Genomic DNA, 22385 nt, shown 5'->3' with positions numbered 1-22385 from the left:
CAATTGGTTCTGTAGAGCGCTCGCTCAATGTTCTCTCTCACGAATCTACTCTTACGTGTGGTACTGGCCGTTGCATCTCCAGTGTACAACACGTAGGCTATGTGGCAAAGATGGGGCAAGATCAACAGTAGAGACATCTAAAACACATCATAGGATTCAGTAACTCTAAACACTTCCGTCCATCCGGTAGGGATTCACGGAAAGATTTGCCTTGCGCACAGCAATATGAAGATTTATACACTAACTTGGATTACTATATACAATAATTGGCAAATATGTATCGGAACTCCATTATGCTGTCATTCCAGCAACCAAGTTGATCCCGCTAGTATCCTTTCCTGTTTCCCACTACATGTACTGTCTAGATTCATACTCATAAGCCCTCTACTTCAGGGGGTTTCCCTCCCTCTCCTGTGCTGTAAACTTTTGTACTGATGACCGTCGAGCAAGAGGCCGTCCCTCGTAAGGGCCGAGACCTTCCCGATCAAGACTCAGCGGGATCTCTCCAGACGTCGCCTGACTTTCTGGTCGCAAAGGTGTCCTCGCATCCTCTGGATCCGTATATCTGCTGAACCGCGACTGAATGAACAGCGGCTGTGCTACACCGTAATGACTGACTGGTGGTGTTTGGAAAGGATTGTCTCTGAACTCGGGCTGACCGACTTCGACCTCGTTCAAATACGGCGCGGCAGCAGACCTGCGCACTGACATCATCCGAGAGATGCCACCGCCAGCAGACCTCATGGAGCCACGCATGGACCTGACAGACCCACGGATCGATCTGACACGGCTGTATGCTTCTGGTCTGGGCGGTAGTACGACAGGCTTCTCGCCGTTCATACGTCTTGTGCTGAAGGCGACAATGGTGCGACCAGAGCCATCTCTGCCCAGGCCGGAAGAGTCGACAACTTCATACGGGTGGCCTAGTCCGGCTAGCTCATCTTCGATTTCTTCTCTGGTGAGGAGTGCAGCCTCGTAGTCTTCTTCACCAGGCTTCGGCTTCCTGGAGTAGTCTCCCGGGCCCTTCGATCCATTGGGGACGTGGAACAAAAGATCGATGCGGACAACTGCATAGAAAACTACGACAAAAATCTCCAACATGAAACCGGTGGTGTAAAACACTTCTTTGCTGAAGAGTTTGTTTGGTGTATTGGGTGGCTCGGCCATCAGAGTCGCCGCAAGACGCACCGCGTGACCACCAATTAGCAGGATGGCGCCAATGAAGAGGACGGCAATTTTCTGGTGAGTATCACCTTGCCCGAATCTCTCGGGTCTAGGTCCAGGAATCACTGCTGCGATGATGACGATGATGAGTGGCAGGACCGCGAGAAGCATGATCCACGAGACACCAGCTTTGAGGACATTGAGTGCGGTGTCGACACGGTCCTGGTCCTCAATCTTGAAGAATGAGACACCAATTGACGTACTGTTCGAGACAACCACGGCCGGGACCGAGAAAAGGAAGAAAAGGATGAAGACCCGGAAGGCGGGATGCCATCCAAAGTGAGGATGGATTGACCGAACAATTCTTTGAGCAAAGAAAATATTGACCACCATCACCACGACAGCTCTATAACGAAGTTAGTCACAGTACTTTGGGTGTGGATATTCGATGAAAGACCTACCCTCCGAACTGGACGATGAGTGCGACGAGAATCACAACTCGGCCCTTCTCAAAAGCCCAGACAATTCTCATAATACAAGTGACAGTTCTGACCATGCAGAAATCGAACATGAGATCGGATAGCAAGAATTTGTGACCGCGCTTGGCATTGGCACGGTAGATCCTAATGTGCGTGTACGCACCAGCCGCGAAGAGCAGCAGGAAGAGGAAAGTGACCGGTACATCGATGTTAGTCGTGGGGTCGCCGCCGATGAAAGCGCCTTGAGCGGGATCAACGAGTCTCTCGGTTGGAGGCTGGGCTGACCCTGCTCCTTGCGGAGGAGGCTGCTGTACTGCAGCGCCAGTCGTGCTGGCCGGAAGAGCGATCGGCATCGATGTAGTTGTCCTTACTTGGTTTGTTGTTGTCGGTGCCGGGGGCGGAGAAAATACTGGGGGTGCTACCGTAGTAGACGGAGCCTGCGATGTCGTTGATGTCGTTGGTGGCGGCGGCGGGGGAGGTGTTGCCACGGACGAAGATATTATTACGGTTGTTGGCGCCGGGATCGATATCGATGTAGACGTCGTCGTTGGCGGTGGAGGTGGAGGCGGCGGCGTAGTAGTCGACGTTGTCGATGTTGAGGTTGGCGGGGGAGGTGGCGGTGGAGGGGGTGGAGGAGGTGGAGTTGTTGCAACGGCCGCTGTTGTTGATGTTGGATCAGCTTGTTGCTGTCCAGTTGGTAGCTCCGCGATGAAAGAAGTTGCATCGGCAAGCTGCCTCTCTTCTAATTGAACTGGGTGCAGAGGCCCAAGATGAAGACCTGCTGCTGCAGCTGCTGCCGCTATCGTAGCGGCTTTAAGAAGCCACATGTTGGTGCGTGAGATGATTGAGGGCCTCGTATGCCTCTCAAGGGTTCTCTCAGATGCGATGAGAATGAGTTTTAAGCCATGCCAGCATGTGGTATCGTGGGAGAGTATGTCAGATGCCTTGATGGCCGATCTCGAAAAGGAATTAAGAATCAAAAGAACGCTAGCACATGGAGAGTAAAAGACAGACTTGTCACCTTACACCACCTCAAGATATGAGGTTGACAACTGCCTGTTGAAGGGGAGGGGCGGAGGCTTAAACAGAGCAAGGATTTGGTGCAACCCAGGCCCCGGTCGGAAAAGTCGGCTGGGAACATTGACGACTTGATTACCCTGAAAGGTGGTGTGCGGTCCTTCCAAGGAGGCTTGCTGTCTGGTCATCCCGGAAACAGAACATAGCCGTGTCAAGATCCTCTTCGTGGCGTGCGTCACTCGGATCTGTGTGCAAGTTGATAGAGTTAGAGAAGGGGTTTCAGCGACAGGGTCTGCCCGCCACACGCCCGCGCGGATACATGCACCATCCCTTTTTTCCACTACACCCGCTATGATTTTTCTTATAGTCCGATCTTGAACTTTGGGCGGTGGGTTGAAAAGACGACGAGCATACCCCCTCAATTGAGCCACTTCCCATGGGATGCGACCTATCACGCCCCAGACGGTCAAAGGGTTTTGACGTTCTGAGGCAGCTTCGTGACAGCCTGTGGAAGATGAGATGACCGTCCGACGTACCCGGTCTCCTTGCGCTATCATCTTTAATCGGAATGGGCGAATTATGGCACCCAATGAAACATCCACAGCGTGGGAAAATGACTGGGAGGAAGGCCGGTAGGAAGCCGGTAAGCAGCCGGCACATAGTATTTTGAGTGAGGCGTACATGGACCGTAAGGCCGATTCACCGACGCTGCATACCACGTACCAGCCGCAACACACCACAACTGAATCGCGGGTCGTAGTCATCGTCCGAAAAAAGTAAGCTGGTAGAAGGATCTCAAGGCTCGGATTGTGTGTGCCTGATGTGTGGCCGGTCAGCCGGACTGCTGCCGCCAATCACAACGGATACGGATACGGGGTTCGTCTCTTGGATTCCGGGATTCCATAGGGAAAGTATACCGACCACCCTCAACGTAAACCATCTCGTAGGCTTGAAGCTGCATAGTCACTCCATGCAACCACCATTCGCGGCAGAGAGTCGGCAGAGGGTCCCGAAAGAAGGATGCCAGGGAGCTTCAGGCAACTGACCACGACTTGAAGCCATTGATCGTCGCGACTCTCTTACTTGGGAATATTTGTTGATGCTTATCTAGGTTCAGATGGCAAAACACGGTATGTGAGTATGGAGGCTCCATTGCCATTTCTAAGCATTTCATGATGCGTAACAAGCCTTTAGTCCTCGACATTGCATGGCATCAAACCCGATATGTCTACATGTACAAAACGATGGTGCCCGTATCGAGATCGGGCCCTGACGCCGCTATCATCACTGACAGTGGAGTTGAGCCCTGTGGCCCTACAGGAAGGCCGACGTCAACTAGTCATCTAAAATCACCTTAGCCAGGACTTCCCCGGGTTCTAAAGCCCACATATTTGAGATCATGAGTCTCTCCTCGATCGATGTTTGTCTGAAGCGGCTCAAATGGGTAGTGGAGGGTGACATGTGAGCAACAAAGGCACGCAATAAGCGGCACGCTCTCCTATTGGCCGAATGGCTTTGTGTTCGACACCCCGCATGCGTTTCTACATTAAGAACAGCATATGCTTGCTATCACCCCACCTATATCGACTGCTATTTATACAAAAATATACTCTATTAGTGCTGACGGGAGCATTTTAAGCTTGATGATGCCCTTGTCCTTCAAGTGCTTGGGGCGATGCATGCCATCTCATTCAGCCGCGATCCTTCAGAACAGTATAAAGGATTGGGACTCCCGAATTGCTGACGGGCTGGGGCTTCGGTCACCGACAGAATCTCACAGCTGAAAGAGGTATCACCGGTGAGCACACGCGAGCTCTTGCAAAATAGGAAATCCGTACATCATGTCGCAATAGACGTTGGACGAGTATAGGATCTCAATCGGGCAGCGCAGTTTGGCGTTCCCCTTTGATTGCGTTCCTCTCTACAGTAGTGGCGTTGAAGCAATGCGGCGCCCGTCATTATTGGGATGCATAGCATGAGCTGGATCTAGAAGTAATTAATTTGATGACATACAGAAGCCTCAGCATGTAGGTATGACGGTTGGCCAGCCTCATCCTTTCAAATGCAGCTTGCAATGGCTAGATAGTGGCGAATACCTCGCCTCTCGATAAAGAGCTCTGTTCTGGCTGATAGTATGAAAAGGTAGTCAAGATTGCGATGATCAAAAATGGGTGTAAGATCCGAGTGATAGCCTCATGATGGAAGTTTATTCATTTCGAATTGGCACGGTCTCGGGGGGCGGACATTGCAAAATCGCAACGTCCGGTCTGCACTGACAGCCGGTAGGCTTGCCAGACGTCAGCTGTTCTTTGACGAGAGTGCGCCAAACCTAGACCTGAACGCACTCTACTAGAAGCATTCTCTGCAGCAACTTCTGATTGCCAAGTAATTTCGAGTCGATTGAGTATTGCTCTTCTCGACAAAGCATGTCAATTCCAGCTGTAGACAACTCTTGGAGCCTCAAATGAAACTATGAGCGGTGGTATAAGCCGATTGGCCAACTCGCGTAGTTGCCTTTGAACAATGGTTAGTTCGTTTCACCAAACAAAAGGTGTCTTGGTAATCCAACATTAGTTAGTCCTCTCCAGAAGAGAAAACTAATTTGCTTAACCTCCAATCTTCAATCAATCAATTGGGTGTGATCATAACGCCACCGTGACCTAGGTCTTCTGGTCTATTCCGTCTGTGCTGCCTTCGGGAGGCTGAGGCATTGCGGTACCTGACAGCAAACGTTGAAAAGTTCTACTACGAGTTTACTCAACGAACGGATTCGCCTCCAACCGCCTTCCAAAACCTACTCACAGACATTCGCATAATCTTACCTGGTATCGCTTCAGGGGGAACTGAGCCATCGAGACCAAGGTGCAAGAAATTGACTTTCCGCGTCTGAATTTCCCAGAAGTCCCAAATGGTCCAGAACTTTGGCCATTCTCGGCCCGGCTTCTTACTTTGCGCTCACTTGTCATCGTCTTATGTTCTCCGCTTCACCATGAACATTGGTTCTATTCGGACACTCGGTCCAACTTCTCCCTAAAGGGCCGCGGTCGCGAACGAAATCGATGAAGGCAAAGATCAGCAAAGCGGAAAGGACATCTCCTTGCATTGAACGATAGCGAAGAGGCGATTTTGCGCGGCTGATGTCACTGCTAGCAGTGCGGCCCCATATCTACGGACTAATCGTGAAGCTGAACTTGAGATACCGCAAGTACCAGACCGAACTAAGGTGGCCCAGGCGGACTTTGGCCTAGCCTGGGTGTACAGAAACACTCGGTACTACTCTGTGCAGCCAGAATAATCGTGTGAGTTTTTATAACCCCGGACTGCCGGCCGGACGATACTCCACTTCCTGGGCATTTTTGTTTTCTCAGGCAACGAAACATTTTACAACTCCTTCTAATATCAGCCACAGGGCTGAAAATGCATCGGATATCCCATTTGCACGAAATCTCACGTCAGATGGGGCTTACAAGGCCACATCACCTAAAGGAATACGATTGCCGAGCAATGCAGCATTAGTGCTTCCTTGCTGTCGCTTACTCACACAGGTGACACGAAGATGGCTGCAAACGCCGTCCCCGCATCTTGGCTTCAGGATGAGTACGAAGGTTTCTGGAAGCTTGGCAGGCTGGCTTCTACGACCACCTCAGTGCTTTAAGATAGAGCTTTCACAAAGGACATCACCTTAGTTCATTTCCAGGTCGCAATCTAGACTAAACTCAAAATCATCTCGTCAATCTCACAGCATGGAAATCCGTTGGCTTCTGTTAAACGATGATACGTGCATCCTAATTGTGATATTTACAAGTGATACTGCATCATGGCGACTGTGTGCCCCGGATTTTGATATAAAGTCGCCTACACGACGGTATTTGAACTCTTCCCGGGGCCTCGGGATTATTCACTCGTTGGTAGACGGGGCCTCGGGCTGAGACAGAGATCACACTCCGTGCCCGGATCCCCGAAAGCGAGCCCTTCCCCAACACGAGCGGGGAAGATCAGTGACTACCTACTCGCTACTGACAATATCTTGATGCCAAACACGAATAAAAAGCCACCCGAGGCTATCTTTGTCTCTGTTGTTCTTTAGCTCGGCTACCAAGTCCACTGGCGTTGTACTACCTGTAGGCCCTGTCACCAGATCGCCCACAAGGGTCCCAACAAGCCTCTGGGAACTGGTGCGGGGTAGCCGTAGACTGCCATTCCCTTGAACGCCGCGGATGAACTTGTAGCCCCATTGTGCCGAGTTTCCCTTCTACTGTGTCCCGTTGTCGAAGGATAGTGCAGTTGATGTGGCCATTCTCCTTAGGCACTCTAGACAAAGTCGGACTTAGCGCCCGGCTATAGCACGCCGGCGTTTGTTGCCCTGATGAAGCGCATTAGTATCTACAAAGGATTCGCGAGGTCGCGGGCCTCGGCAGGAATCTGACCCCGGCATTCCATATGCTTTTCGGCAGAAATAAGATCACATCTCGTTGACTCCAAGATCAACAAGAACTTCAAAATACGATTCGTTCAGTAGCACCCATATCGACCAACGAAATCGCACACAGTGGCCAAGCACGTCTCTGACAACTTTCATTTTTGGACAGAACATTTGAAACACATCAGTCAAAATGTCGTCAGAAAACCTACTTCCCAGGCCACCATACGACGCCCAACTGGTCCCGGCCCTGGATCGCATGACGGCTTACCCGCGAGATAGGGATGGCATAGTCCACGGGCGACAACTACGAGCGACCGCAATGGCACCTATGCAAGCAGCGATACGAAACGACGAAGACCTACTTGTAGAGGACCGTAAAATTGCTGGGCCAGACGGAGAGATCCCCATCGTCATCTTGCAGTCCCGGAACCCAAAGACGGCAAGTGGCCAACGCCCAGGCATCGTATTCTATCACGGCGGCGGCATGGTTCTCGGCGATGCCTTTCTCGGGATCCAGCCGTTCGCACGCATGGCAAAGGACTTTGACGCCGTCGTCGTCAGCATAGAATACCGCCTGGCACCAGAGCACCCGGCGCCCGCGCCGCAGGACGACTGCTACGCGGGTCTCCTCTGGACGAGCGAGCACGTGCAGGAGCTGGGCATCGACCCCGCGCGCCTCATGATCGCAGGCGTCTCGGCGGGCGGCGGTCTCGCGGCTGGAGCGGCGTTGAGGGCGAGGGACACGAGCGGGCCGAAGCTTTGCGCGCAGCTGCTCGTATATCCCATGCTCGACGACAGGGACACGGGCATATCCAAGAAGCAATTCAGGGACGACAAATGCTTTGACGCGCTGGACAATAACGCTGCATGGGGCTGCGTGTTGGGAGAGAAGGCAGGATTGGAGGAAGCGGACGTGAGTCCCTATGTCGCGCCGGGCAGGGCAACGGACCTCTCCAGACTGCCACCGGCATATATCGACGTTGGAACTGCGGAGCCGTTCAGAGATGAGAACGTAGCTTATGCTACGAAGCTATGGGATAGCGGTGTGCAGGCGGACCTGCATGTCTGGAGTGGTGGATTCCACGGGTTCGACCTGTTGGGTCTCGCTGTAGGGTCAGACGTCGCCAAGGCTGCCCTCGAGACGAGAATGGGATGGGTCAGGAGACTATTTGGCGCGAAGTAGATGTTTGATACTATGTCAAGATCAGGTAGGGTTACCATAAATGGAGAATGGCATGAAGTCAGCATCCCCGTAGTTTGCCCATCGGCTGCCAAGCCTCTTGACTGCGTGTCGTCCCAAACTCGTGCTGCCTCCTGTCTGCAAACAGCTCGATCAGGGGAAACTCCTTATTCCATCCGGACCACCGGTTGACTTCAAGGAGGCAGAGAAGGAACACTCTCTACGAATGCTTGCTTCGCTGGTGAAACGGATAACAAGAGCCCGTTAACAAAATAACTGAAAGAGCTTGCAGAAACTCAGCCAGAACTTCACAATGAACTTGACTCAGCCACCTATCTGATGGCCACTGAAACAGTCTGACCTTTTCTCGGGTGCGGAAACTGTGCTGCAAGCGGTCAGATATCTCACGTAATTACCCCTTCATCGCCTAGCGGCTCGTCAAGGTGCTGCACGTCAACGTCAGATGAACAGATTCAGAGAAACGACATCTGCAGTGTCCCAAATAAAACAAAACATACGAGCGCAACCGCCGCCGGTTCACGTCAAACTCGCCTTAGTCACAGGCGGCGCGCGGCTGGCTGGCGAACAGATCCTCTCGGAAGCCCTCCCCCTCAAATCTGCCAGTGTGGTGGATGAACCTGACTCTGCCGTCTAAGCGCCAAACAAACGTAGCTAAGGTAGGTCAAAGAGTCACTGTCGACAGGTCTCAAGGCCATCACACGCCAAAGTCGGATGACGGAACCGAATTGACAAGAGCAGATATTCGAACAGTCAGGCAGAAAAATCTCCACAGGGAGGGGGCGGAAAAGGAGAAAACATGAGGCAGGAAAAGAGACAGGAAAATCTTATTTGCCCACACATTCACTGACATCTAGGAAGATGCCGGCGAGCCCGTCAAGAGGTGTGTGCCTCCGTTTCAGGGGTTTGACATGGTAGACCATGATTGCGCGGCTGCCGTCAGTGCGGGGACGATATCAGCGACGGGGAGAGAAAAAGATGAGAGAAAAGTCAGGGAAACACGATGCGCAGTTTGCTAGGGGAAGAGAAACGACGACCACTCCACCATACTGAGAAGAGGGGAGAAATGTAAGCCTTGACTAGGAAGACACTTCGAGACGCGTTCCGCGCCTTGGCCACCCGGGCCCACGGGCTCCCGTCATTAGTCCAGACGGCACAGCCCGTCTTGCGATCTGCGTCGATCACGGTGATCGATCCGTGTTCCTCGTTTGTGCCTGGCTTGGTAAGATTGGTGTTTGAGACGTACATATTCCGTGGGCGCGCCCGAACCCCGTGTCAACTTGGTGGAGAAACAGGTCAAGATTCTACCCCGAAACTCATGACCACGGTACCATTGAATCAAGAAAAATCGTGAACATACATTTGTTGCCCGCTCACGGCACAAATTCGTCTCGAACCACTCATGTTCTGCCCATGGACCAGTGCGTCCTGGAGATGCTGTGAGATATTCCGATAATAGACCAGAACCGGAGCCTTCAAGGGCGACTTCAGGTGTCAGACTCAAGGCCCGAGGTTTAGCAAACATAAAATTGGCAAAGTAGGCCGAAGTGACTGGATCGACATGGTATGGCGGCGCCTGAATACATGCTTGGCAGCAGAAAGCCAATGAGTTTCAGTCCGGTGCCGTTGCTTACACAACAGCATTCGTTATCGGTCCAAAGCATTGGAGTCGGAGATTCATTGGAACATCTCAATGCCATTCGTTCACGCATGGCGAACATGTGACTTGAAATCAGATGCCTTTTGACAGTTTGATTTAAGCTCGTTGCCTTTCTTCATCCACGAGTGCGAGCTCCGCGTTGCGATAACGAGTCGAACTCTCATGCTGCATACAGAAAGAATGATTCTTTGACATCCAAGTGGATGGGAAATGATCTTCAAAAGATAGACGGGGTTTAGAATATTCCGCGTAGATATGATTGGCTGTAACCGGCCGGTCGAGGCTGTATCTGGCGGCCGACTACGACGGGGAGTCGGCGTCGTCGCCGAGGACATACCGGACCAAGACATAGACGTCTCAAGAAGTGGAGACCCATTGTGTCGATATGCGAGGCGTCAAAGGTAAAATTTAGAATGCTGTCATCCTTTTCCTCCCGAATGATGACTGCCTGGCGGATCAAGGTTCTGAGCCGGGATCCGAAGGGAGGGGACCGGAGCAAGTCATAGTCGCTGGCACGAACGAAACTTTGAACGAATCATTCGAGTCTGCGTCGTAAGTTCCATGATGAGCAGTTTTGTTATTTCGGGGGCTAAATGGGAACCGGTAGGCATAGTGTAATTGTCCAAGAAACACATGACAATTTTGTGTTCATGGTGGTCCCAAGTGGCCCTCATCGATGACCTTAGACCCAATCTGCTACTATGAGATCTACTAGCCAAGCAAGATATACCATTTCGGGACAATTGGGCATCTCGAAGAATTGGAATCGTTTTTCCCATGATTTTATCAGATCCCATCATCAATCCCACCGGCTCGGCGACATGGACAAAATTACCCAGGCAATCTGGATTCCGAAGGGAAGGGAGAATGCTTCGCCGGCAGTGAACTGAGCTAGTCTCTGTACTACCCCAACATCTAGATCAACTCGATTCTTTGGGTGCCGTTAGCGCGGAAGAGTGCCGGTCTGATAAGCAACCCTGCGTTCCAGAGGTCTGGATCCGGACAGGGGGAGGCCACAAGTAGGGTAACTTCCTTGACTGTTGATGATTACTGATTTCAAAATTCCTCGCACAGAAATGCGTTCAATATCCAGCCAGCCAGCTTTCGCAGTGGCTGGCGTGGGCACCCATGGGAACCACATCGCGTCTCGAAGTCTAGATCGACCATTCCATCGGGGACGACGTCTCCCCTCGAGCTCACCACAAAGAAGAGTGCAATCACTTGCTGGGCAAGCTGTAGTAGCAAGAAAGACTAGTCCACATAACGTAGCTCGTAAGTCAGCTTTAGCTAGCGTACCGAGTGAAGAATCAAAAATGGTTCACGCTTCTTGGGGCCCGTCGTGCCTGTCACCTCTTCATGATTGGTGTGGAACGTATCATCTACGCGAACATGGCCGCATCCGGCGATTCTTACGCCACCGCCGCCTCCAACTTTCGCCAAGCTAGATGCGGCTGGATGCTATGTAGGCTTTTCGTAAATCGTAAACTCTTTATCGTCATTACTGCTGTCGAAGCACCACAGTACCTCAGCAAGACTCAAGCCTCTCCGAGTCGGCGAATCCAGTCGGCCGGGGCGCACCAGTGAGCTGCGGCGAGCCACAAACTAAGTCTAGCTCTTGGAGTCTTCGCGAACACTTCGCTCTTCAGGGTCGAAGACATTGAACCATAGAACTATCCGGCCCTGCTTGTTCTCTCGATAGCCAGCCACGCGGAGAGGCTTGTCAATTCTCAAACCGCGCCATTGTAGCCCTCGAACTGTCAGATATCAGCCCACCGGCTTTGTTGAAGACACTTGGAGCCAGTTCGTAGCGGGCGGGCGCTGGAATACCTTCAAAGTCCGCGTCACACAGTATTCCCGTTCGGACTTTGTTTGAGGTTTTTTGGTGTCGTTAGTGAGTTCGTTGGGAAGCCCATATCGTTGTGGCATATCCCATATCAATCTTGTCGTGGGAGTACATCCAGATCTTTGCACATCACCCATGTCCTTGGCACGATCACTTCTGAATCAGATTTACGGCATCGAAACTGGTTTGGGAAAGAACAATGCCATAGGCCGTTGAGAGATCGTCACCAAGAAGTTTCACCTGGGATCGTCGGCGCAATTACATCTTTGGCGACTAGGGCATAGTGAAGGCAGTCATACATCACGATGGTATCCGGTAACGAGAGCTTCGGCGCCAGTCTCGAGCGTCAGAGTTGGATACACTATTCAATAGGGATGGCCTTCATCTTCCTCAGAATGTTCGTTCAATAGGCCCCTGTCAGCGGTCGGAAAGGAGCCAAGCTAACATATTTCCTTGATAGGTATGGAAGAGCAAAGAGGTTAGGTGGTGTCTCCAACTTTGAAGCCGACGACTATCTCCAGATTCTCGCAGCAGTATGTTCGACCGCGTGGAGTATCCTCTCAAGAAACTGAACAACCGGAAATTGACTCCTTGTCGCGTGTTAGGTGCTCTTCACCGTCCTTGTAGCCCTCCTCAATATTATCACCGACGGAGGCGGCTCGAACCTCTACCCTCCAGAACTAGAAGGAACCTTCACCCAAGCCGAGATCGAAGACCGCATCCACGGCTCCAAGATTGTCCTCGTCTCGGAGCAGGCGATGTTGAACCTCATCTATGTCCTCAAAGCCTGCGTACTGATCCTCTACACCCGCCTCACCCTCAACCTCGCCGCTCAGCGCCTCGTGCGTTGGCTAGCAATGTACGTCGCTCTTGGATGGACCGCGACGCAGATAACAATGTTCGCCGCCTGCCGTCCCTTCAGCGGCTACTGGGCTATGCCGCCACCCGACCCGCAATGCACAACGTATGAGAACTACGCCATCCTCCAGGGCTGGTTCAACATCTCTTCCGACATGCTGATGCTAATGATTCCCCTTCCGCTCGTCTTTCGTATGAAGGTGCCCTGGAAGCAAAAGGTCGTTCTCTTGTTCGTCTTCAGTCTTGGCATCTGCGTCATCGTCGCGGCGCTGCTGACCAAGATCTTCAACCTGACCGACCCGTACAGCCCTACATACATGCTGTGGTACATCCGTGAAGCGAGCGTGGCCGTCTACGTATCGAACCTGCCGCTTGTTTGGCCGCTGCTGAGGGAGTGGTTCCCATTTCTGCGGAACCTCAAGACTGCGGGCGTGCTTCCGACACCGTCTAATCAGGCAACGGGGCACCGGACGAAGCAGGATGCGAACATGTCGTCGGGTGTCACCGTTCACAGCACACACCGGGGGCCTGCGCCTGCGGGGGTGCCGAACTCGAGGAGGCATACCTTTGAGGAGTTTGGGAGCTGGCTCAGCGCTAGTGACCTCGAGCTCCAGAAGCCGGCGCGCGTTTTGAGGTCGACCGCAAGTAGGCGGCACATTTTGGAGGAGCACGATGATGACGAACCTGAGAGCTCAGCTATCGGGGAAGAGAAGAGCGTGAAGAGGGTGTCTTTGGTGGCAGAGTATAGCGTTGGTGACGGGGAGAGCAGCATGGGATTAAGTCCAGTGCCCCAGCTGTCGCCTTTGGAGACCGACCACGGCATGATCGATTGGGAATATCAGCGTCAGAGTCGGTTCATGCGTAGGTCAGGAGCGACAAACTTTACCGTGGGACATGGTCTGCTTGCTTCGGAGGAGCGAGACCGGAGTCAGGGCGCAGCGAGTTGACCAAGTGAGAACTGACGTTAGGCAGTCTCTCTGCGGGATAGGCGATGGTTCGGGGTTGGCTTACTGGCGTCTATGTCGGGTTCATGGTTTGGGGATACCCTGGGACTGCTTTCACGGCGTTACATTGTAGTTATCGACATGCTAGGAGGGCCGGCACTCAGTCTGGCCGAGTATCTGTGCTCAATGATACTGATTATTCTCGATGTCATACCATGACCCAGATCGTTGTGCAGTCGTTGGTGTCGCCATTGGGGATGGTTAATAGACGGAACTATGTCCGCCGATTCGCTGCGCTGTGCCAGGGAGTCATGAAGTTTGTAAGAAGTATTCGTATTCGCGTGCCTCAAAGGGCAATGGTATCTATGAAAGGCATGAAGAACAAAACAACAGGGGTATCGAAGCAATTCCAAACATCGCGCAACGTCTTTCCGTCTTCGGCTCGTAGTCGTACTATTCGCATGTCTCGTCAAGTTCCCGGCCGGCGGGATGTTCCTTATGCAGTACTCCCATCCAACTTGCGATTCAGGCATTCGTCCAGACCTGCTCAGTCCAACCAACTCCAAGTGCCAGTGACCCTGCCTTCGTCCTTATTGGCCAATTTGTTGAAAACCGCGGGGCTTAAATCGAGATCGGTCGGCGCGCAGCCGGTACATCGATCCACAACGGTGACATCCACCGATCCCTCGCCATCACGCCGGACGCGGATCTTCTTGCCGCATAGCGGGTTATTGTTCGGATTGCCGCCGCTCTGCACGTCGTCCCACAGATAGTGCGAAACCGAGACAATCATGTCGCTGTCGCTGCTCGTCTTTCCGCAGGCGCCGAGCCCGGGAGCATAGTACGTGAGGTCACCGGTGTGAACGTCTTGGTTGTTCGGAAGCGGTAAATCTTGCTTTCCTCCGCCACGCTTAGAGAGACCGAGGCCGAGGGCTAGAGGGAGGATGAGCAGGAGCAAGACCGCTAGGGGCAAGACAACGAAGAGAAGGAATCGCTTTCGAGAAAGGCCAGAGTAGGTCTTTTGTGGCGGGAGCAGAGCATCGAAGCGAGCTGCTAGGGAGGGATGGGCCTTGGATGCTGTCGTTGCGCCTGTAGCGGCCGCCGCGCCGGTGGTAGGAGCGGTCAGATGGGCGTGATCATCTGAGCGTTGGGTATCCTCTTTCGCGAAGCCACCTTCGTTCGTCGCCGTGGGAGCAGCAGTGTTGCTATTGTCGCGTTGGTGGCCAGTCGTCGCTGGAGCGAAGCGATCAAAGAACGAGCGACGCTTGTTGGCCATGGGGGTCTCCCAGTCGGGGGTCTGGTAGGTTTGCGCCGGGCGCTGGATGCCTTGTTCCTCGTCGGTCATTGTAAGGGTGAGCGACTGTCGCGAGATGTTTCAATGCCGCAGGAGCTGTTGTGTGGTACTGTTGAGTCGTCAAAGACGGATCGAGGGCATTGTTCGTGATCAAAGACGCTGTGTTGTGGTGTTTTGGCAGGTTATAGGAACAGGTGAAGCTGTCTCGTATGCGCCAGAGAGGGATATGAGCGATGGGTAACAATGGTAGGGAAGAACAAGAAAGAGAGGATGACGCTGGTAGTGGCAGTGATACTTTCGCCAGCCTGCAAGGTCGCCAGCCTGTCAGGTCCTGTTGAAACCCTGATGACGAGGAAAGCCGACGAACGGCAACTAATTGGCGATGGCGATGATCTCCGTCCTTGCCGCCCGCCAGGATGGGAAACTTGATTTCGCGATGATTGTGGCTGGTGGGAACGAGGGGCACGTTGCAATGCAGGGGCCGTCAAGGGGCACCTTAACGTGCTTTAGGCCGAGGTGGCTGGACCCTTCTAGCCGTACTGGGTATAGCCTCCGGTACGTACTGATGTGGACCTGCAGAAGCGTGGCTGGTGGGGCAAACCCTCCTTCCCTGATTTTGGGAACCGCCACCCACTCTCACCACCGCTTCAACTCAAGCTCATCAATCATTGAGTGCCTTATGAAACTCATGAGACTACTAGCAGCCGAGAGTTCGACTTCGTGGGTCCAATAAGTCGAGCTAGCTGACCAGTATACACTCATTGATTCCTATCCGATGCTTAAGAAATCTTCACCTGGCCCGACTGCCTGCATGCAGTGCCCCGCAAGAACCGTTTCCTTGTCCTAGTTGAAGCAACTAAAAAGTGCTTCTTCTTTCATTTATGGAAATCTTCAGTCTGAAGTCTCAGGTCATCTTCTCTCAGTCGAACATGTTGATCGATCGTTGCGGAATCCTGTCTCTCTCATGCAATGCCGCTCTTGAGACACAGTCCATGCACCTCCCTGGTCATCTCAAGGAGTGTCGAAATAACTAAGAGAGACGGAATTGATATACGCTGAAGAGTAAACCCTTGCTCTCATTTATCGCTTTTCAACTCACAGTCTTACTCTCACTTCGCTCGGCCTCCCCTGCACAATTCTCTTCCGGCTCCAAGGAGCTATGTCTCGCATTCAGCTCTCACATGAACCATCACCAGGGGTATTATCGTGATCGAACAACGGTTTCCTTCTCTCATCAATAAGTCCTTGGAACCTCAAAGCTCGACTGTACGCAGAGAGAGATAATAGTTGCACTGTTCAACAAGCGATGGTCTTTTTGATGGTGATGTTGGATGCCTAGCGTTCATCTCACTCATCCTCTTCAAGATTTCTTATATCAAGTCACCTTAATTGCCCATGCGACATCGTCCAATTTGTACATTCCCTATGATAATCCAAGAAACTTCCAATACTCCATCAGGATTCATTCATCGGCCCAGTTGCAATCATTTCTCTAACCACATAGTTGCAAACCATCATGTTCTTCAGCTGCCGCGCCAAACAGCCCACGCCTCCGCCGCCCCGGCCGCACTGCGTCTACTCTGGCTGCATTCATAAGGTCTTGAAATGCGAGGCACCGGCCAAAGCTAAGCGCATTCTCTCCATCTTTTGCAAAGATCGTGGGTTCAGTCCCCGCAGCCTGCTGAAGAGCCCAGTCTGACGTCATCTCGAGATGCCTGCCGGTCACGTACTGGTGAGAAGATGTGTACAAACCCCAAACAGCCTGGTTTATCCAAGTACTGCGAAGATCGTACGTTGCATTGCCTTGACCCAATCATCTCTTCGGCTGTCTGTATGTGGTACTGATCATGTTCATCTGGGAGAAGACGGCCGCTGCCACTGCCAGGGCTGTACCGTCCAGCGCATCTTCGCCGACGCAAACCAGGACTGGCCATATTGCCAAAGCCGTACGTTTCTCGTGACTTCCTGATCCTTCATGTCGCATTACCCATCGACTCTGATGCTGATTCAACCGCTTCTCTGGCAATGCAGATACTTGCGCAACCTACGGATGCCACAATAAGCGGGCCACTAACTCCCAAATGTGCAGCTTCCACACGCCTATTTGCCTTATTCCCGCCTGCGGTCACCCGCGCGTCGGCGACGGCCTCTACTGCCCGAGTCACAGCTGCACCGACAAGGACTGTAACAGCGTAATCGCCGGCGGCAACTGGTGCAGAGATCACCGGCTCTGCAAGACCGCGGGGTGTGACTCGCTGAGAGTCGTCTCGCCCGGTGGAACACACGAGGAAGTTTGCTGGTTCCGTGAGTCTTCATTCACCGGGCCCTAAGTCTAGTCATTACATTCAAAGGACGGGGAAACTTACATGGCAAGCGCCTCAGATTTACCGACAGCTTGCAACGCGACAGCCTGCGGAGCCGTCGTCAGCGGCGGCGTCCACTTCTGCCCCCAGCACGAGTGTACATATCCGCCATGTCGAGAGCGCAAAGACAACGCAACAGATGCATCAAGACTCTACTGTGCCAGTCGTAAGATGACATACTCAGGCCTACCCTCTTTCACGCAAAAGCTCGCTAACAAAAACCTCTCTCGCTCGCTCACCAGACACCTGCCACGCCCAAACCTGCCCCCAACCAGCAGCAGACCTCGCGAACCCCTCGAAACCGCCACACCAACCGAGCTTCTGCGTAGCGCACAAGTGTGCAGCAAGCCCAGAGTGTCCTCACCCTTCCAAACCGTCTAGCCGCCGCTGCGCACTCCACGCCTGCCTGCACCCGTCCTGCCCAGCTCCGCGCGCCGACGATCCGCTCCTCGTCTCCGCGAGCCAGTTCTGTATGAGCCACGAATGCCGGGCTGCCGGATGTCATGGTGCCGCGAGACCAAATGGGAGTTTTTGCGACGCGGTCCACGCCTGCGTCGTTCCCGGGTGCCCTTCCCCGCGCGGAGTTGGAACCGGTGGGCAACTCGGAGCCGGTGGCCCCGGATCGGTATGCTGCGCCTTACACACGGCCATGATTGCCCGCGACACCGCGGGCTGGAGCACGGCTACCGAGCGCAAGGGCATGCCCACGCCGCCTTCCTCTCCGCTACCGCAGAGACAGAAGCAGAAATTCCCGTATCTCAGTCAGACGGAGGAGGCGCTGGGAATGCGGTTCAGGGAGGAGAGGAATAGGCATGATCAGGAAGCTAGACTTGCGGAGGAGACGAGGGCTTGGCACGCTGTTACCACGGCTTCTGCTGCTCGTGGCGGAAATGGTGATATCGAGGTTGTTGGGGGTGTGCCATTGCCAGGAGGGCTCGAGACGAGGGGCAAGAGGCACAAGGCCAGGAGAAGGGGGAGTTATGATAGTGGGGTCGCGCCTAGTCCGACTGTGAGTGAGGGAACTTCACCGAGTGACTTTACGTTTGTGAGTTGAGGATTGTGTGGAATACGAGATGAATAAGGCCTAGATGATCCAGAACAGTAAACGATAGAGAAAGAGGGGGGGAGGGGGGGGAGAGAGAGGCAAAGAGAGAGTGAGAGTATTGGGAGACAATCATAGAGACTCGGCCTAGACAGTGCTGGACGGTCATCTGCTTCGATCGGCACTTGGGAAACAGTCTTATCCACAAATCATTTTCTAAATTTTCTTTAATCTAAGGAACGTATGGTGCTAATACTGCTTTGAACGAGCGGACGGCTTCATAGACGAAACCAAACGTAAAGCAAATAACGAAGCACTCTGACCAACAACTCTTTCAAGCGGCAGTCTTTCAAAGAACGAGATACACCAATTTTCAAGATCCATACAAACAGATGACAGAGGTTGTTGTACATAAGCACAAACCCAGCTGCTGAGTGGAAACTTGAAATAGAGGCAACGACGCAAGGGGTCGGCTCGCGCCATCCACTCACGCAGCGTCGCCGTCTAAACCCGGAACAAGACACCTCACCGCGTCTTTCCAGGTGCAAGAGGGTCACAGACGAGCCAACAGAAGACCACCAGGCAGGAACCCGGCATCGCTATCGATTCAGACTGCCCCCCTCTTAGCCTCGGGGGATCCATCTAGGCCCACGCCCCGACAAGACTCATGCCAAAGGCGCCAAAGAAGACGAGCACGCAGGCCCAGACGCGCTTCGAGCCCCTCAGGACACGCCAGCTCTCATCGGACAGGAAGTCCTCAGCCAGAAGCTCAATCAGCGCAGCGAAGACCAGTAACCCAGACGAAATGGCATTCATGGTGCCGACGAGGATGAGGCCAAACTCCGAGTCCGGGCTGTAGAGTCGGTGAGTTGCGAGACCGATGGCCTGGCCGATGGGCGTGGTGCAGCCGTAGGCAAGGGCCATCATCCAGGGCTGGAGGCTGCCCTGGGGCCAGTCAATGTTCGCAATGCGGGAGCCGAGGGCGAGGCCTTCAAAGGTCTGGTGGAAGGCGATTGCGATGAGGAGGATGACGAACTCGTGACCGACGGAGACGGAGAGGGTCATGCCGATGAAGACGGAGTGGAAGAGGATACCGACTTCGAGCATCATGCACTGGAGGATGTCCTTTTGGTGCTGCTGTGCGGGGGTCAGGACGATGCCGCCGTTGGAGTTGACTTGCACGGCACGGTTCTCCTCGTCAACGATGACGCGCTTCTCAACGCGCTGCTGTTGCTGCCCCTGATCGGTTTCATCGCCAGCCTCGGGTTGGTTCGGGGCGAGTACGGCATCATCGGGTCGGCAGCACATCTGGCGGGCAGGGGAGAAGACCATCTCGATGACGGTGACGAGGAAGATGCCGGCCAGAGCGATGGCTCCCGGCATGGCGGGGTAATCCTCGACCCAGAAGGAGCTCAGGCATGGGTTGCCGAGAAGGGTGAAGGCCGTCGGAAGAAGGTGAACGAAGGCGGTGGCGAGGAGGACGCCGGTACCGAAGTGGCGGACAGCGAAGAAGAAGGGTCGGGGGATTCGGATGGCGGGAATACTCTTCGCGATGAGCGGGAAGGCGCAGGCGAGAAAGGAGGTTGCGAGGATGATGAAGAGGGCGCCAACGTGGAGAGGCGTGTTGTAGGCATCTTCGTCGCCGAGGCCGCCGGTCGGGCAGGTTGAGCGGGCTGTAATGCGGTCGTGGTCGTGGGTGTGGGCGTGGCGCTTGGTGATGGCTTGGGATATTGTCAGCTTACATTGTATTGAGGCATTGGTGGTGAATAGAAGGAGTAAGGGGAGTCTAAGTGAGATGAGGCGCAATGGGATGAGATGAGATGGAATGAGATTCGTATCTTGATACATGTGCGCAATGGGTTGATGCGGCCCCGTCTTTCGAGAGACTGTGATGAAGAAAGATCAACTTACAATGAGTAGTTTCTTTGGTCGCGACAAGGAAAGACGCGACAGCCTCGGGGCTCTTGAGGGCAGAGATGATGGCTGAGCAGCCAATGACGGACATGATCCAGCTCACCCAGCCCCAGAGGGCGGAGCGGGCGGGCGCAGAGGCCCAAAGGAGAGGTGTATGGTCATCACCACCATGCACCTTTTTGTTTCGGGGATGGAAACCTGGGGAGAATTAGTATGCGTTTAAGAATGTTGTGTGTGGTTAAATGTCGTTGAAGATGCCGGCCGATGCCGCATGCACACCGAGAGTGGTGAGTGAGGTGAGTAATGGGAGAGAGGAAACCCTGATGTCGTTGGTCCCAGTCTCCGCATCATCGCACTCGTAACACCCCCCAACGTCGTTGAACAATAATGTTCAGGATTTCTTCATAGGAACTCAAGACTCACCGTGTTTCCACCCTCCCGAAACGCGTAGCCTCCGATCGGGCTGCAGACGTGGCAACGTCTGGTAATTCATGTCGTCACCCCGGCCGTCGGATCCATCGCCGGCGCCGCCCCGGGCCCTGCGTTGCTCGCGGGCGTTGGCAATGCCGTTCAGATCCTCACAGGTGGTGAGGTCGGCAGACAAGAAGGGCGGGTTCTGGTTCCAGTCTGGATGCTCCAGCGTGATGTCGTCGTTGCGCGAAGGGCAGTTCATCGTGGGCGAGAACGACCTTTTGCTGTGGTTGTCTTTCTACGGGGGGGACTGGAGTCCTTTCGTTGGGTCGATTGGAACTTGTCTTCGTTACTGTCTACTTGCTGTCGGTCTGGATTTGGTATGATTTGATGTGGTGTCTGGTTTGATTGGAATCGTAAGAGGATGGAGTTATGAGAATAAGAAGATGGAGATGGAATCACACGAGTCAATCTTTCGAGGTCACTGGGGATCAAGGTACCTTAGTACCTCGAGGTCGTCAATTTGGGTACCTTGAGGTAATGGTGGGGGCTCGCTGTGGTGTCAAGTACTTCCACACCCAACTACATATGAGTAGTGACATCCAGTCGCTGTTCTATTCGCAACCTTGAGGGAGCCGGGTGCAGCAGGGCCCCAAGCCTCAGGGGGGAAGGGGAAGAGGAACCTTGAAAGACCTGGCCCGACTGGCTGTCCCTAACTGTGCCGTCTTCGGGATCTAGAAATTTTTAGGGCAGCGGGGCGGGAACTTGCTTCGGCCAAATGCGGAAGCGAGTCACACAGCCAGTCTCAGCCTCAGCATCACTCATTCTGTAATCCCTAAGTACCTACTTACATCAAGGCGATTAATGAGAATGAAAGCCGTGTTTGAACGTGGCTGCCGGGGCCGAGGAGGGGCTCCTGGGCGGACGGAGGACTGTGCCGGTGGGACTTTGCACTTCATGCTCGTAGTGTAAGGTACTGCGTAAACTGTAAACCCAATCTTCGTACCGCGAAACTCGGACGCCGATGTTGACTGGAGACTCTCGGAAGACGGCAATAGGTCAGATACTTCGGATGTTTAACTCGAACACTGCTCAGGCTTGCTGTAGTCTGTTCAAAATCATGACTCTCATCCCCTCCTCTCAGTCATTCACTCAAGGTGACCTGTGGTGGGCTTGGCTGACGATGATGACCTCGTTGCGTATCACTGCTAGCAACCCCAAGTCCAATCATTAGCACCCTCTCCGTGACCTCTTCGCGCCGAGGATAAACAAGCCATCATCACTACCGGCAATGCATATATCCCCCCTTTTCCCCCAATCTCAAACCGTTCGCCCGCATCACTTAGACCCCGCGAAAAGAACGTCACTGGATATAGAGTACCCGGTTCTTCCCATAGTCGCATTGCCTACCACCCAGTGATGGGCGTTCCCGCTTACCCCATGGGGCTGAATGCTCCCGCTCTATTCCGAAGCTCAGGCCGCAGGACTAGAGATAGCCGACAGCGACAGATAGCGGATAAGTCAGATCCAACTCCTTCTCCTCCGTGGCTGCGGTAGGCCGCTGCTTCGAGTGTGCTCGACTTCGTGTCTTGACTTTGACTGCAATCTCTGCTTCTCTCGCTGTGACGAGGCCAGGTGTCATGCCCTGAAAGGTGCCCAGGCCTCAGACCGCCCGGTGCGAGGTTAGAGACGCGTCAGTTGACTTGGCCCTGGCTTCTTGGCTGCACCTTGGCCACTGGTCACCGTTTCTACAACGTAGTGTAATTTCAGTCCTT

At 53.6% G+C, this 22385-nt stretch overlaps 6 protein-coding genes across 6 annotated transcripts, besides 1 other annotated feature; 3 read left to right on the top strand and 3 right to left on the bottom strand.

The window, feature by feature from the left end:
* Positions 1-384: 384 nt before the first annotated feature.
* Positions 385-2470, bottom strand: CPAR01_12836 (uncharacterized protein; the record flags this gene model as incomplete). The annotated part of the gene is made up of 2 exons (XM_060497090.1): positions 385-1570; positions 1626-2470. The coding sequence occupies 2 exons, from the start codon at positions 2468-2470 to the stop codon at positions 385-387; spliced, it is 2031 nt and encodes a 676-aa protein (XP_060344623.1).
* Positions 2471-7273: 4803 nt separating this feature from the next.
* On the top strand, positions 7274-8266 carry CPAR01_12835 (uncharacterized protein; the record flags this gene model as incomplete). The annotated part of the gene is made up of 1 exon (XM_060497089.1): positions 7274-8266. One exon carries the CDS (start codon positions 7274-7276, stop codon positions 8264-8266), a length of 993 nt encoding a protein of 330 aa, XP_060344622.1.
* A 2112-nt stretch (positions 8267-10378) lies between these two features.
* Positions 10379-10447: a sequence feature (Short protein (CPAR01_12834, KAK1528276.1) was converted to a misc_feature.).
* A 1642-nt stretch (positions 10448-12089) lies between these two features.
* CPAR01_12833 (uncharacterized protein) lies at positions 12090-13589 on the top strand (the record flags this gene model as incomplete). Its single annotated transcript, XM_060497088.1, has 3 exons — positions 12090-12181; positions 12245-12317; positions 12390-13589. The coding sequence occupies 3 exons, from the start codon at positions 12090-12092 to the stop codon at positions 13587-13589; spliced, it is 1365 nt and encodes a 454-aa protein (XP_060344621.1).
* A 544-nt stretch (positions 13590-14133) lies between these two features.
* Positions 14134-14931, bottom strand: CPAR01_12832 (uncharacterized protein; the record flags this gene model as incomplete). Its single annotated transcript, XM_060497087.1, has 1 exon — positions 14134-14931. One exon carries the CDS (start codon positions 14929-14931, stop codon positions 14134-14136), a length of 798 nt encoding a protein of 265 aa, XP_060344620.1.
* A 1465-nt stretch (positions 14932-16396) lies between these two features.
* CPAR01_12831 (uncharacterized protein) lies at positions 16397-18297 on the top strand (the record flags this gene model as incomplete). Its single annotated transcript, XM_060497086.1, has 6 exons — positions 16397-16538; positions 16592-16711; positions 16766-16826; positions 16970-17184; positions 17290-17409; positions 17486-18297. The coding sequence occupies 6 exons, from the start codon at positions 16397-16399 to the stop codon at positions 18295-18297; spliced, it is 1470 nt and encodes a 489-aa protein (XP_060344619.1).
* A 630-nt stretch (positions 18298-18927) lies between these two features.
* CPAR01_12830 (ZIP Zinc transporter) lies at positions 18928-20872 on the bottom strand (the record flags this gene model as incomplete). Its single annotated transcript, XM_060497085.1, has 3 exons — positions 18928-20006; positions 20197-20397; positions 20623-20872. The coding sequence occupies 3 exons, from the start codon at positions 20870-20872 to the stop codon at positions 18928-18930; spliced, it is 1530 nt and encodes a 509-aa protein (XP_060344618.1).
* Between the last annotated feature and the right edge of the window lie 1513 nt (positions 20873-22385).

The sequence above is a fragment of the Colletotrichum paranaense genome, assembly GCF_030867605.1.
Source record: "Colletotrichum paranaense strain IMI 384185 chromosome Unknown Scaffold_11.1, whole genome shotgun sequence".
Taxonomy (NCBI): domain Eukaryota; kingdom Fungi; phylum Ascomycota; class Sordariomycetes; order Glomerellales; family Glomerellaceae; genus Colletotrichum; species Colletotrichum paranaense.
The sequence above is the reverse complement of the archived record's forward strand: the minus strand, read 5'-3'. Positions and strand labels throughout refer to the sequence as shown.